Source organism: Labrus mixtus, chromosome 24 (assembly GCF_963584025.1).
Source record: "Labrus mixtus chromosome 24, fLabMix1.1, whole genome shotgun sequence".
Classification (NCBI taxonomy): domain Eukaryota; kingdom Metazoa; phylum Chordata; class Actinopteri; order Labriformes; family Labridae; genus Labrus; species Labrus mixtus.
The window spans coordinates 8,886,980-8,899,748 of NC_083635.1; the positions used below are offsets into that span (position 1 = coordinate 8,886,980).

General features: G+C 44.0%; 1 protein-coding gene across 2 annotated transcripts in view; it reads left to right on the forward strand.

The window, feature by feature from the left end:
- LOC132959501 (interleukin-1 receptor accessory protein-like 1) overlaps positions 1–12,769 on the forward strand; it is a 221,972-nt gene that overhangs the window by 130,461 nt on the left and 78,742 nt on the right. For both annotated transcript variants that reach the window (XM_061032573.1, XM_061032572.1), the window contains exon 6: positions 5,537–5,611. In XM_061032573.1, coding sequence (XP_060888556.1) covers positions 5,537–5,611 — 75 coding nt within the window. The remainder of the gene's footprint in view (positions 1–5,536; positions 5,612–12,769) is intronic.

The following is a 12,769-nucleotide window of genomic DNA, read 5'->3' on the forward strand; positions in this document are numbered from 1 at the left end:
TAGTAGAGCCGGACCGATTAATCAGCCAGACTATAATATCAGCCGATATTAGCATATCCAGTGACTATCAGTATCGGCTGATTTGATCTCTGATATGGCCTATTACTAGATTTATTCACCAGTCAAAAGCACTTCATTTGAATTTCACTGTATTACCCTAGCAGTTGTCTTTCACCAGAAGAGGGCGCTATGTAGATTACACAAGCATCATCAGTCTCTAGAGTTTTTTTGTTTTTTTGGCATTGGCAGAGAAGATTTTGCAAGTTTTCCACGAAAGCCATGGGTCACTCTCCGGGCTGCCGTATGTGAGTATGTAGTAGTTACACTTCATCTACTGCTATCACTCGCTGCCCTCAGGCAGATGTTTCAGAGCGACAGCCACACGGTCCTCCTACTTAAACAACAAACCGTTTTACTTTAAAGCTATAAAGTCCATCTCCCAACAAAGCCCGAGCACAGGAAACAGCATCTTCATTGTTCCTCGTGAACGCTGAGCTCCTCTGTGGACCTGAGCGGTCTGCACATTTTAATGCAGCCACTGCTGTTTTTGAAATCTGTTTGCTGAAGGAACATTTTTTTTTTTTTTTTTTACCGGTTGTGTTGTGTGGTAATGAAAGCACTTTTTTTTCCCTCAACTGGGGTCGCATTAAGAATTTACAATGGCCTTTTTTCCACTCGATTGACCTGAATATTTAGCTGAGAAAACGAAAAGTGCATAAGCAAACCAACTGGGGGGCTGGTTGACACCTTTTGGGAAACATCACTTGACTTTACAAAAAAAAAAAGGGCCCTAATATAAATGTATCCTCTACGCTTCCCTTACAATGTCCTCATAATGTTAAAACCTGGTTTTCACTGGCTTGTAGTGCGTTTAGCTTGCTGGTAATCTCTAAAATAGGTCCATGCATCCCAGAGAAAGCAGGTCCACTTTTTCAAAACTTGAACTGTCCCTGATTTCTGCTGACTAGTTCCTGTCCCCTTTAAGTGCTCTGTGCTCCCTATCAGAGTCCTCAAGGCTTGCTTTGTCTTAAAAATTCAATTTTATAACACATTGACTTGAAATGATATCATAATTAATTCTCGTATTAAACTTCATTTATTAAATTCATTCGATTAAAATGAATTCCGATGGTTTCTAATTGTTGTCTACAATTCTACAATTCGTTTAGCAGACGCTTTAATCCAAATACAGTACAGTACATCAGAGAGTAAGTACAACACAAACAAGGATCTAGACTTAGTGGTATAGTCGGTCGTCTCTCAGCCAGAAGGTCGAGGGGGTACGATCCTTCCTCATTTTGTTATGATGGACAGAAGCAAATCAGAATATATCAACTTTTATCAAATGTTGGCATGGTGAGGTATCTTTTTGTATATACTTCACCTTCGATTAAATACCTGAAATATTCAAACCATGCCTCTCCGTGTTGAGATGCTCACACGTTTGTTCCTCTAAGCATTTTGTAACCCTTCTCTTTTCAAGTCATTAAGAATGATTGACACCTTTTAAGAAATAAAATCCAGAAAGCAGATCAGTCCAGTTTTGAAGCCTACCTTGAAGAAATCAGAAAAAAAGAATAAGATCTTTTTCATGCGTATGACTCACAAGGTTTTTCCTCTTAAGTCGCTCGGAAAACGCTTTCATTAATTTCCTCCTTTGGAACTTACACTGCGTCTTAGCTTTAACGATCACATGCTCACAAACACACACACACACACACTACTCCTCTTAATCTATGTGTGCTGAAGTGGTCTTTAATGAGGTGTGAAGAGAGGACCACCACCCTCTCCCTCCTTTTTCATCTCCCCTCTCTCTCTCTCGCTTTCTCGCACCCAAGAGAGAAACCCCCGACAGACAGAGCGACAAAGATGCACAGCGAGCGACGGACAGATGTGGTGGAGGGGAGGGAAAGGCGATGGGGGAGTTAATGGGAGAGAACGAGGTCTCTTTTTTTTTTCCCCCTTTCATTAATCCATCCCCCCCATCCATCATCATGTGATCACAGCCGGAGCGGATCACACGGCCTGCGAGGGACACTTTAAAGATTTTCCACACAGCTGATACCTACGTCAGGCTTGTGTGTGTGTGTGTGTGTGTGTGTGTGTGTGTGTGTGTGTGTGTGTGTGTGTGTGTGTGTGTGTGTGTGTGTGTGTGTGTGTGTGTGTGTGTGTGTGTGTGTGTGTGTGTGTGTGTGTGTGTGTGTGTGTGTGTGTGTGTGTGTGTGTGTGTGTAATGGGCTTATACAGTCCATGTGTTTGTGTGTAGGGGAGGCAGGTCAGGCTGGATGTGTTTCTAGCCCCTCAGCATAAAAAGGCAGCCCACTCCCTCTCATAATAACCCACCTCAGAATTATAGTTTTGTAGCTGAAGACCAGCCAGCTTCACTCCTGCATCTCGCACGGCAGCGTGCGATGGCGTGCCTTCCAGCGACGCGTGATCCCACTAACGAACAGCGTCTCGGCAGCGCGCCCTTGATTCGGATGAAGGGCAGAATCTCGACGAGAGTTAAACAGACGTCTTCCGACTTTGTAAAATTAGATTATGTAGAGAGAGAGAGAGAGAGAGAGAGAGAAGTGCCAGAACTTTGATTAGCTTCCAGGTTTGGGATTTCACCTTCAACGGGGCTCTACGCGAACCGCAAATCAAATCCAGAATCCAAATTTAAATGAGAAACGGCCTCCGTGTCCTTCAATACCCGTTCCATACAATTTTCTACAACAAAAAAACCCATCTCTGTCGCTTCATGCAAAGTGAGAAGACCACAGTGAGCTGTACATGTCATGCACTTTTAATTATAACTAGGGCCCGACCGATATGAGATTTTTTGGGGCCGATATCGATAATGGGGAGAGAATAAAATCTGATACCGATATATTGGCCAATATCTTTCTTAGATCTCAATCTGTAGAGATAGATATACACATGTATCATTCATGATATATCATGAAGACAAGATGGTCACTCAACTGGAGGGTGATGATGCTTGTTGTAAAACACATAGCGCCCTCTGCTGGTGAAAGGGAACTGCTAGTGTGATACAATGAAACTCAAAAGAAATGCTATTTGACTGGTATAAGACGAGTGACTTGATATGCTAATATCGGCTGATGTTATCAGCTGGCCGATAAATCGGTCAGGCTCTCGTCATTACCTCATAGATTCATACAGTTAGTTACATCTGAAAGGGAAAAGACAAGACAGGAAGGTCTCAGTTTGAAGGGAGCGTTATGTTTGTTAAAGGGGCCATTTGTCCGTCGAGAAATGCTTTATCTGAAATCTAAATCAAAGTTTATATCCGAGAGTATCAACGCTTCCTGCTTGCTGTTTCCTTACGGTGCAATCGAGATAAGCTTCAGAGTACCAAGGGGGCGCCTGGATAGCCTAGCGGTTATGATGGCCTCTGCTAGTGTTTAGCCCGATGGTGGTGTTAGGGACCAAGCAGTAAGGCACGAGACACAGGAGTTAATTTTCAAGAAAAGGTGGGTTTTTAGTTTCACCCAAAAACAGATAAACCAAGTTTACAAACCAAATTATACGAACTAGGCCGATTTAGATGTCAACTTAAGATAACTTAAAATAAACAAGATGAAAAATGTGATCTAAAAAAAATAAAATATATGTAGTTGTTTGGATGAACCACATCAAACAAGGGGTAGACTAAATGGACGCTAAGTTAACTTCAGTACAAAGAAAAACTAACTAAACCCAAATCCCCCCCCCGTGACATCACATCACATCACATGGTCATCACATGGTCTGCTCCAGTGAGCTTCAGCATAAGCACTTTGTCCGCCCTTGGCCACGCCTTTTGCCCAGATCAGGAAGTTCCCTCCCCCAACATCCAGGTAACTGAAAAGAAAGAAATCACGATTAATACAACTGAAATGAGTGTTCAGTCTTACAATGTATAAACTGTACAGAATGCACGACTAGATGTGCTGGTGAACAGCTCGTGGCTCTGGCCTTCAAGTCATGTATGAGCTTTTACATGAATAACTATGGAGGATTTGTCTCATCTGGTTTGTTAGGCGCGGAGTATAAATGCTCTACCTTGTTGTTTTCTTGCTGCTGCTTTTATGGTCTTAGCGTGGTGCCTTGGTCTAAAAGCTGGATCTTTAATCTCCTCCATGCCTCTATTTTCCTCTATCCACTTTACACACGAAGCGCCACAGAGCAGCCGGCGTGGAGAACCACAAAATGTGCAGGCGCGTCGTATAAATAGCACATGACTAAACCTCTGGGTGAGGAGCCGCTCCGAAAGCTTTTAGGTTCTTTTTCAAACCCGCATCTCCCATTCTTCTGCTGTGAACATCCTGCCAGCACATTGTGTAACTCCAAAAAACTCTGTGATGCTCCCGTACCTCCAGGTGCTACTGGAGGCAGTTACTGAGAGTGCTTCTCGATCATACAAAACACACATAAGAGTGGAAGAGGAGACGACACATAGACATACAAACAGAGCTAGAAGTGAGTAACTATCGGCATTATACAGTTTGATTTAAGTAAAGGTAGCATGTGAGACTTTTTGATCCAGTAGATGTCGCCGTTGAGCGCACAAGGCCGTCCCGTCCATGTAAACAAAGCTACCACGACGTAAACCATCCTGCGATTCGATCTCAACCTCTCACTAAAAAAAAAGACAAACTTTGCCCAGTGTCCCGAGTCGAGCTCAGCGATCGGTACTCGGAGTCAAACAGCGTGCCATTTCGTACTGAAACAATCCCCGAGTATTTTCCAAGCGTGCCGAGACAGAAGACCCCTCTCTCTGATGCCACTTTGAAGACTAGAACCAATTAGGGAATCATTATAACGAGGAGCCTCTAAGTGCACGTCTTTTGTTACTCGGCAGCTGTCTAATTGGAGTCGGTGAATTAAAAAAAAAAGGGGGAGCTGATTGGACTGTGATCAAATTCAAAGTCAGCACATTGCAGACAATCTGACACTATCACTCCTGTCAGAATGCATTCTCTTTATCCGCTGTTTTTGGTCGCACTCGTGCTCCTCCCAAGAACTCAACTTCTTTTCGTCGCATTTGCGGTGAAAAAAACGCTGCAGACACTCTCGCCTCCCGCAGCAGCTTTTAACCTCCCCGTGCCCACTGCAGCTGCGAACGTCTTCCACCCTCGGGTATACTGTAGATTCAGAAATGGTTGACTAGTTCCACAGCTGCCGAATATATACAGTAGAGTCTGTATGCATGTGAAGAGCAGTATCGCTGCTTACACAGTCACTTTTAAAGGACTGAATGGCATTACTATTGAGGCAGCTGCAGCTTTGAAAAGCATGTGCATTGATGTTTGAAGCTTTGAATGGGTAATTCTGAGTTATAGTAATTCATCCCCCCCCCCCCTCCCTCTCTCTGTCCACTCTTTAAATATTATATTCTGTGTATTTGTTCCCTTTTTAATGCAGCCTTTTATTGTGCTGTTTAATGAATAAATCATACTTCTACTGTCCACAGGGGGAGACGCATGTGGGATCTAATTTGTGCTCTTCTCTTTTTTCTCTCTCTCTCTCCCTGTTTGTCTTCTCACAGCTCCCCTGACAGACAAGCCGCCGAAAATCCTCGTCCCCTCAGAGAGCCAAATGAGCGTCATCGAGCTGGCAATAGGTAAGGAGACACGTTTTTTTAACACGTATTCTGTGGCGCTCGATGACAAGTGTGCTCTCAACACACAAGAAATATTCCCTATTTTCCCTTTTTTTTTTTTTCAGAGTGTGACTCCTTCCTCTTTTCTGATCTTTTCCAGTTTCAGTTCGTTGTTGGTGCTGTTTGTGTTTGTTTTTTGCAAACTCAGCTTGTCTGCTAGTGATTTCAGGATATTATCCACTTTTTGTTCCTATTTTCATAGTAAGATGATCTTCTTACTTTGGCGTGCTTCGGCGCTGAAACACCTACCCCAGGGGGGGCATGGGCCCTCCTAGAAATCTGATTGGCTGCCCCATGTGCCATCCCAAAAATCCAACCCAACCCTAAAACTGTAAATTGGTATTAGCCCCATCAGAGGTGGAATTTAAGTCTGCTCGCGGTCTGTTGAACCACAGCCAAAATAGTTCATTTGAGCCCAAGTCCCGCCTCTTACAAGGATTTGTAAGATCCTCAATCTTCATCATGCTCAAGGATTTTTGGGTGGCCATGCACAGTGGCCAATTAGATTTCAAGGGGGGGGGCCCGTGCCACCTCTGGACACCCCTCTGGACCCAAGGCAGATGGGTCGTTGTGACGCTGTGTATGAAAACATGGATTGTGGTGAATTTATGCTGTTACAGATTATCGTTCATTTTGTCCGTGCGTGCCTTTCCGCTGATTTTATGAGAATAGCACATCCTTTTCTACCTGAGAATTCGAAGTGTTTCCCGTGTCCTTTCATATTGATTCATGTTTTGTTTCTTCCCTTTTGTGAATGAACCTTGAGTATTTATCGTAGTGGAAGAAAAACCTGAGGATGAGTCTTTGGACGAGTTTGAAGGAGGAAGTGATTCATCGGGGGGGGGGGGGGTGAACGTCATGTCCACTGCTTTTTTGTCCTCCCATCCTATCGAGTGCCTCGCCACTGTGATTACACTGATCCGATCTATTTTAGCTATCTTTTACAGCTCCTGTTTGTTTAGCTGTAATGACTCACCAATGGATCAAAGTGGTACTTCTGAGAAACCAATCATAATCTCCCTTCACATTACCTTCAGGTTTATGTTAGCAGTACAGCCAATGATTGCCTCCCATTCATGCTGCCTAATGCGCCTGCTTTCCGTTTGCTTTACCAGCTTTTGATGCGCCAGGGGCTCACGGGGGAAAAAAATCCTGCTTTTATTTGGGCGAGTGCTCAGCTGTTGGTGGAACGGAAAATGGGTCACGATGAAGGCTTCCTTTGAAGTCAATTTGTCACGGACAATGAACACAACGGGCTCGCAGAGGTAAAAGGTGGCAATCAGGAAAAAAAAGGCGCAAATCATCGTGGCTTTAAATTGACGACGGATAAATGCGTCTCTGGCTCCATCTGATGAAGTGTTTTATGGTGGATGGTGGTGATTTTCAAAATCAATTACCTGACAGCTGAGAGAAGCGGTGATGTTTCAAAGAAATGTGCTGTTTTCTCCTTATTTAAACCATTTTTAGAGGTTGTTATTTACTGCATTTTTATTCAATTTGCACTTTTTATTTGCTCCCTAGACTTTTAACTCCTCGGCAAACTGAATCCGATACGTTTTTATGTCTTGATTTCGACGTTTCAGTAAGCAAAAATGAGTTTCACGCAGTTTTACCCTCCTTCCCCGCCTTTGCACCCATTGATTGACGCTCCCCAAATTCTGCATCAAAACATTTGATTCCCTGCCTGTTCACGCCCCTATACCTCGCCCTGTCTTCATGCTCATGTCACCCACAAAAAAAACAAAAAACGAGTCAATCTCCGCGCATCCTTCTGGGTGGTTGTGTCAGATTCGACGCGATTTTAATATCCATTCTGCCATGAAATATAGAAGCGCAAATGGCTTCGGCTGACAGTTAATTAGGCAGGTGAGCGGGAGAAAGCAGGAGGGGTGGATGGAGGGGGGGGGGGGGGGGGGAGACTTGAGGGATGCACGGAGAACGCAGGGTTCTGTAAATGGGTGGCCCCAATTAATCAGCGTTGTAGACAACAACAAAAAGTGTCCGACTCCCTTTCTTGTCCCCTAATGGTTTTGCGTTTCCTCGGATGTAATTGATTTAATTTAAGACGCTCGGTTGAAACATGTTGCGTAAACGCTCTCCTCAGACCCTCATGTCTTTGCACTGCTCTCTCTCCGTGGAAGCCATCACATGCAGTTTGGGGTCTGTAACTCAGTCTGACAGTTCAATGCGCACTGCTCTCACTTTGTCTTGTGCCGATGTAGAATAATTGACTGCAGTCTAGCCGAGCAGACTAACTGCAGTGCGAGTCTGTTCCTCGTCGAGTGCTAATGTTTACGATTTGTAAACACAGAACCCTTTGACAGCAGACTATTCAATTTCCTTAATGCATGAACATGTTTGTGTTTTTTTTCCTCCTGGCTGAATGCATAGGAAGCATGTGTTCTTGAAGCTAACCCAAAAGGGGATTCAAACCATCCTCCATCCTCCATCCTCAGAGGTGCTTCTTTCTCCTTTATTCTGCTGTCTGCTCTGATTTACTGTTATGCTGTTTTTTCGATGCAGAGCTGATGTGTCTCTCGCGGGCCTCACTCCACTACCTATCCTGACATTTTATTTCGCTCCAGATTGAATTTCTGACCATTGTGGCACTCTGTTTGCGATGCTCATTTTGGGAATGCCCAGCGAGTTCCCCTGCGATCGTGATTGGCTGTTAAAACTCGGAGCCCTTTTCGACCGCCGCCTTCCATCGAGATATCACACTTCATCCCCTGACACTTGACATTACGACATTGCATCAAGTTTTCTGAAATTGCGGCTGAGAGAAGACCGGGTGATGGTGTCTGAGCAATTCACTTTGACGCTCTCACTTTAAGAACACAGAGGGTACACTTCACTTCATGCTTTTATGCATGTTTGTGTCCAGTTTAGTTCCATTAGACTGAAATACTAACAGTTCAGATTGTGAGTTGCAGGAAACCTTTTCAGGTTTTGATTTTCATCACAGTGTTGGTTTGTTGAAGCAATATATGAATGCTCATGATTTTGGAGTTGAATGCTTAAACATCAAATATGGCTGGAATTTTAGGGGTTTCATTTACCGTACGTTGTGCAGTATTGCCCCACGTTGAGGTTACCAGAGCAAAACAAGTCCAGATTTATGGTCAGTTATGGTCTTCTTTTGATTCCATCATTTTTCAATCTGTTTCACTCGCTTTCGCAAAGGCTTCTTGTAAAATAGCCTTTGCTCTTTTGTCCAAAAATAAACCAATCTGACAATCTGCACTCCTCTCAGAGGTTGACCTTCCTCATTGGATGGTTGGTGAATAATAACAGGACAAACTAAACTGGTCTTTGGCCACATGTCGGAAGACGCTACACCGTGTAATGATATGAACAGAGGATTCCTGTCGCTATTGTGAAATGACTTGGCATAAGCAGCCACATCACATTATAATTTGCAATATTTTGGTAATTATGGGGTTGGCCACCTCAATACGCAGTTACTTGATTCTTATTATGATTGCAGGTTGAGGTTGTCATGAGAACCCCATTTCCTCTAAAACCTGATATAAAGTCTAAAATGAAACTTGGTCTTGACACATCTAGATCCCACTGCGAGTGTGTCCCTCTCGAACCTGATGAACTGCACTCAGTGTAGGTGAAAGTCAACACTCACCCGCGCTCTTTGAAACTCAGCTAACGGATGCTTTTGGAATGTATAACCTTTACTTGACTTTATCAATCCATGAAAGTTGGTCATCCCATTATCCTCAAACAGATTTCCTCCTGTAGCTGTATGGATTTTATCTTTTGATGTTGGCATGTTTGAGATCTTCCCTCACAGATTCAGGCACCGTTTTCAATATGTAATGATTGATATTGACGTCTTGGATGTCCTGCTGTGAGATGGATGCACTCCATGCTACAAACTGGTAAATACCAAGAGTCCTGGAGAAACCATGTAAATGTCAGCGGGCCGGGAGGACTTAATGAGCGCTTTAGGGTTTATTGATTTTTTGTCTCTTTGGAAAGAGACATGCATTTTCTTCACATGACACCTTCCCACTTTGAAGACACGTAAGAGACACAAAATGGTTTTTCCACTCAGGTTTTAGATTAAGCACATCTTAATGGAAACACTACGATGCGACAGCTCGGTGCTTTATCTGGTAACTTCTGCAGGCGGAAAACTATTGTCGGCCAGCTCTCGGCTGGGTTGTCTCATGATTCTGAGCAGGAAAGTTTGTATCAAATTGCGAGACACATTTTACTTTCTCAAATAAAAAGAGTGTAACAGGAGAGCCTTAGCCAAACACCTAGCCTCAGTATCGCACATGCACTCTCACATACACATCCGCCATCTCTCTAAATGTCACAGGCTCGGCAGAACGCTCCCACAATGCCAAAAGGTTCAGAGGCCCGAGGATCAATATTACATCATTTCTCTCAATTAGGGCATATTTATTCCCCTCAAGTTATTGTACATCTGCGAGCGATCCTATCTGCATTCCTGGCAACTCTCCAGATGAGTCAAGGCCCCCGAGGGGAGGGGAAGACGGAGTGAGATAAAGATGAAGAGAGAAGTGGAAAGAGAATGAAAGAGAAAACGAAGGTATGGGGGGTTTTAGGCAAAGAAGAGTCAGGGCAAAAGGGAGAAACAGTAAGCGAGATCATTTAAGATGCACAGAGGGGATGAAATATGATGGTGTCTTACCTTGAGTTATTACAGATGAAAGTGGATACAAGACAGCACACCGTCCCAAATGGTTAATGTGCCCTGCAGCGTGGAAGCATAAATCGGCACTGTCATATTAGAAAGGGGGGTCGCTGGTGGTGATTGGACGGGATTCTTGGCACAGGAATGGTCCCATTAGTGTTTTACATAAGTAAGGTAATGAGAGGGACAGTCAGTGCAATTGCTTCTTGAGACCTGATCGGCCCGCTGGACCAAAGAGGGCTAATTTTACTCAACAGTCAAGGCCATTCGCCCAAGTGTGACCAAAGGGCTGATGCCCTGCTCACGTTCTGGATCTTCACTGACCTCAAAAGTCAAGCTATCGCCCCTCACTGGCCGTGTCCTGCTCTGCTTCCTGTCAGCATCTTCCACCTGCAGCATCGTTCCTGTCTTTGCAAGCTAAGAGGAAAGATGTCTGAGGGCATTTGCTTTCCCTAGCAGAAATAGCACCAAGAACTAGCCAAGGAACTTCAGCATTAAGATTTAATGCCCTCTGTTGGTGCCAGAAATGGTTCCTGTCTTTTGGTAGACTAATTAATCATAGATTTGGCTTGGATTTGGAGTTTTCAGAAAGCCTGGTTTGTGTTGTATAGTTATATTTAAAGGTTGTAGTGTTCCTGGATTGCACCTGGGGAAGGCCACCATACCTCATCATTGTCAGAATGTAATCATTTACCTGATCAATGGATTCTTAAACAGTTTGAGAACGGCTACAGAAAACACAGTTGAACCTCATGTATACTGTACAGATGGAGCCCACACATCCTTGGATAACATGCATGTTCAAGTTTCCAAAAGCCCCATTGCTTGTGGAAAAATACAAATCTTCCAAGCCAGCAACCTTCGTGCCAAAAACGACAAAGATGTTGATTGTGCAAAAAGGCAGGACTTAAACCTTTCACCTCTAACAAGTGTATGTCTTTCTTATGTTTATGTTGCATTCCCTTTTGGTTTTAGCCATTTTAATCCATCACTCCCAACTCCACAGGTCATTTGTTTAGCTTAAACCAATCCCAACTTTGATCTCATTGGCTTTTGCGGGGGAAAGGGTTAAGCCCCTTTTGACCAATGCAATTTCCTCCTGCCTCTTTAAAACACACCGGCCCCCTTCATACAACCGCAGCTAGTCAAACGTAGTCAAATACTTCTCTGCACACCAATTTATAATTCAAAGACATTGAAGACACAGAAACAGAACTCACTATTCTTACCGTGTGGCTCATGTAGCTAGTATAACTGCAAAAGAAATTGGTGCACTACAAACCCATACTGAATATTGGCACTTGACCTAAATTGTGATCTGCAGAATAATCCAATCTAAGCATAATTCGTAGAGATGCTGGTTCTGCCTGTTCTTGGAATAGCTCAAGTGACTATATGTATGCAGTTAAAGGTTTAAAGCCGTGGGTACTGAGGCTTTTTAAAAATGTACAAAATGTACAGGATGTAGTATGTGTAGGATTTGATGTTTGGTACACCAAGTGCTGCAGGCGCTTACTCTGTGACCCTGTGACTCTTGTGCTTTTTTGTGTTTCATCACAGTATAACTTGAATTCCACGGTTATCATTGGATTTTGCTTTATTTAGCTGTCTTCTAGCTTTGACTCCTGCGCTTCAACAGAGCGCAGCCTGTGCAGTTTCCCGTCCAGCTGTTGCTTTCACAACATCTGTGCTCTTCAAACTCGAGGTACAGTTTTGAATCAGAGCGCTCATACCGGCTCGTTTCTGCTTTCACATGCTCCTTCTAGTATCACCATGTACCAGAGGCAGCGATGCACACCATCTAATAGGCGAGCTTTATTAGAAACACCGCCATATGGATTACCCAAAGCAGGAAGACTCACCTGGCAACCTGTGTGGGGCTGTGTGACAGCTTGCCACCCAAGAGCCACCTGCTTTCAAATTAAAAGCACCTTTTAGTGTGGCACTTAAGAGGAGCGATTTTTACAGCCACTAGATTAGCCCCCAGTTTAACCTCAACACGGCGGTGTCACCTTGCTCTTTGTGAGCAAAAACTTCAACCGCTAGCAGGCGCGGAGACATGAATTTACTCTGGCGACTCAGAGAAAATCACTCATTCTAATTAATGAATTGGTTTTTAAGCCCTTTTTCCTGTAACGTATCTGTATTTCACCCCTTGAGTTTTCTGTCCTCTGAATGCAAGGAGAAGCAGAAAAGCTTTCCAATTTTTATTTTTCAAGAATTCAGCCACCCCTCCAGTTCTCGCCGCCCTGCAAAACTTTCCCCTCATCATCCTTCCCTTGGCAGCGCATGTGTTGCCTGGTTGAACTAATTGCCCTCGCTGTATTTCCAGCCAAACAGGTGGCCATATTGCTTTCCTTCTGGCTGTGTTTATGCGGCTGTGCGTCCAGGTTGGACAGAGATGACAGCGTCTCCTCTGCGCCCCGGAGCACGACCTTGGT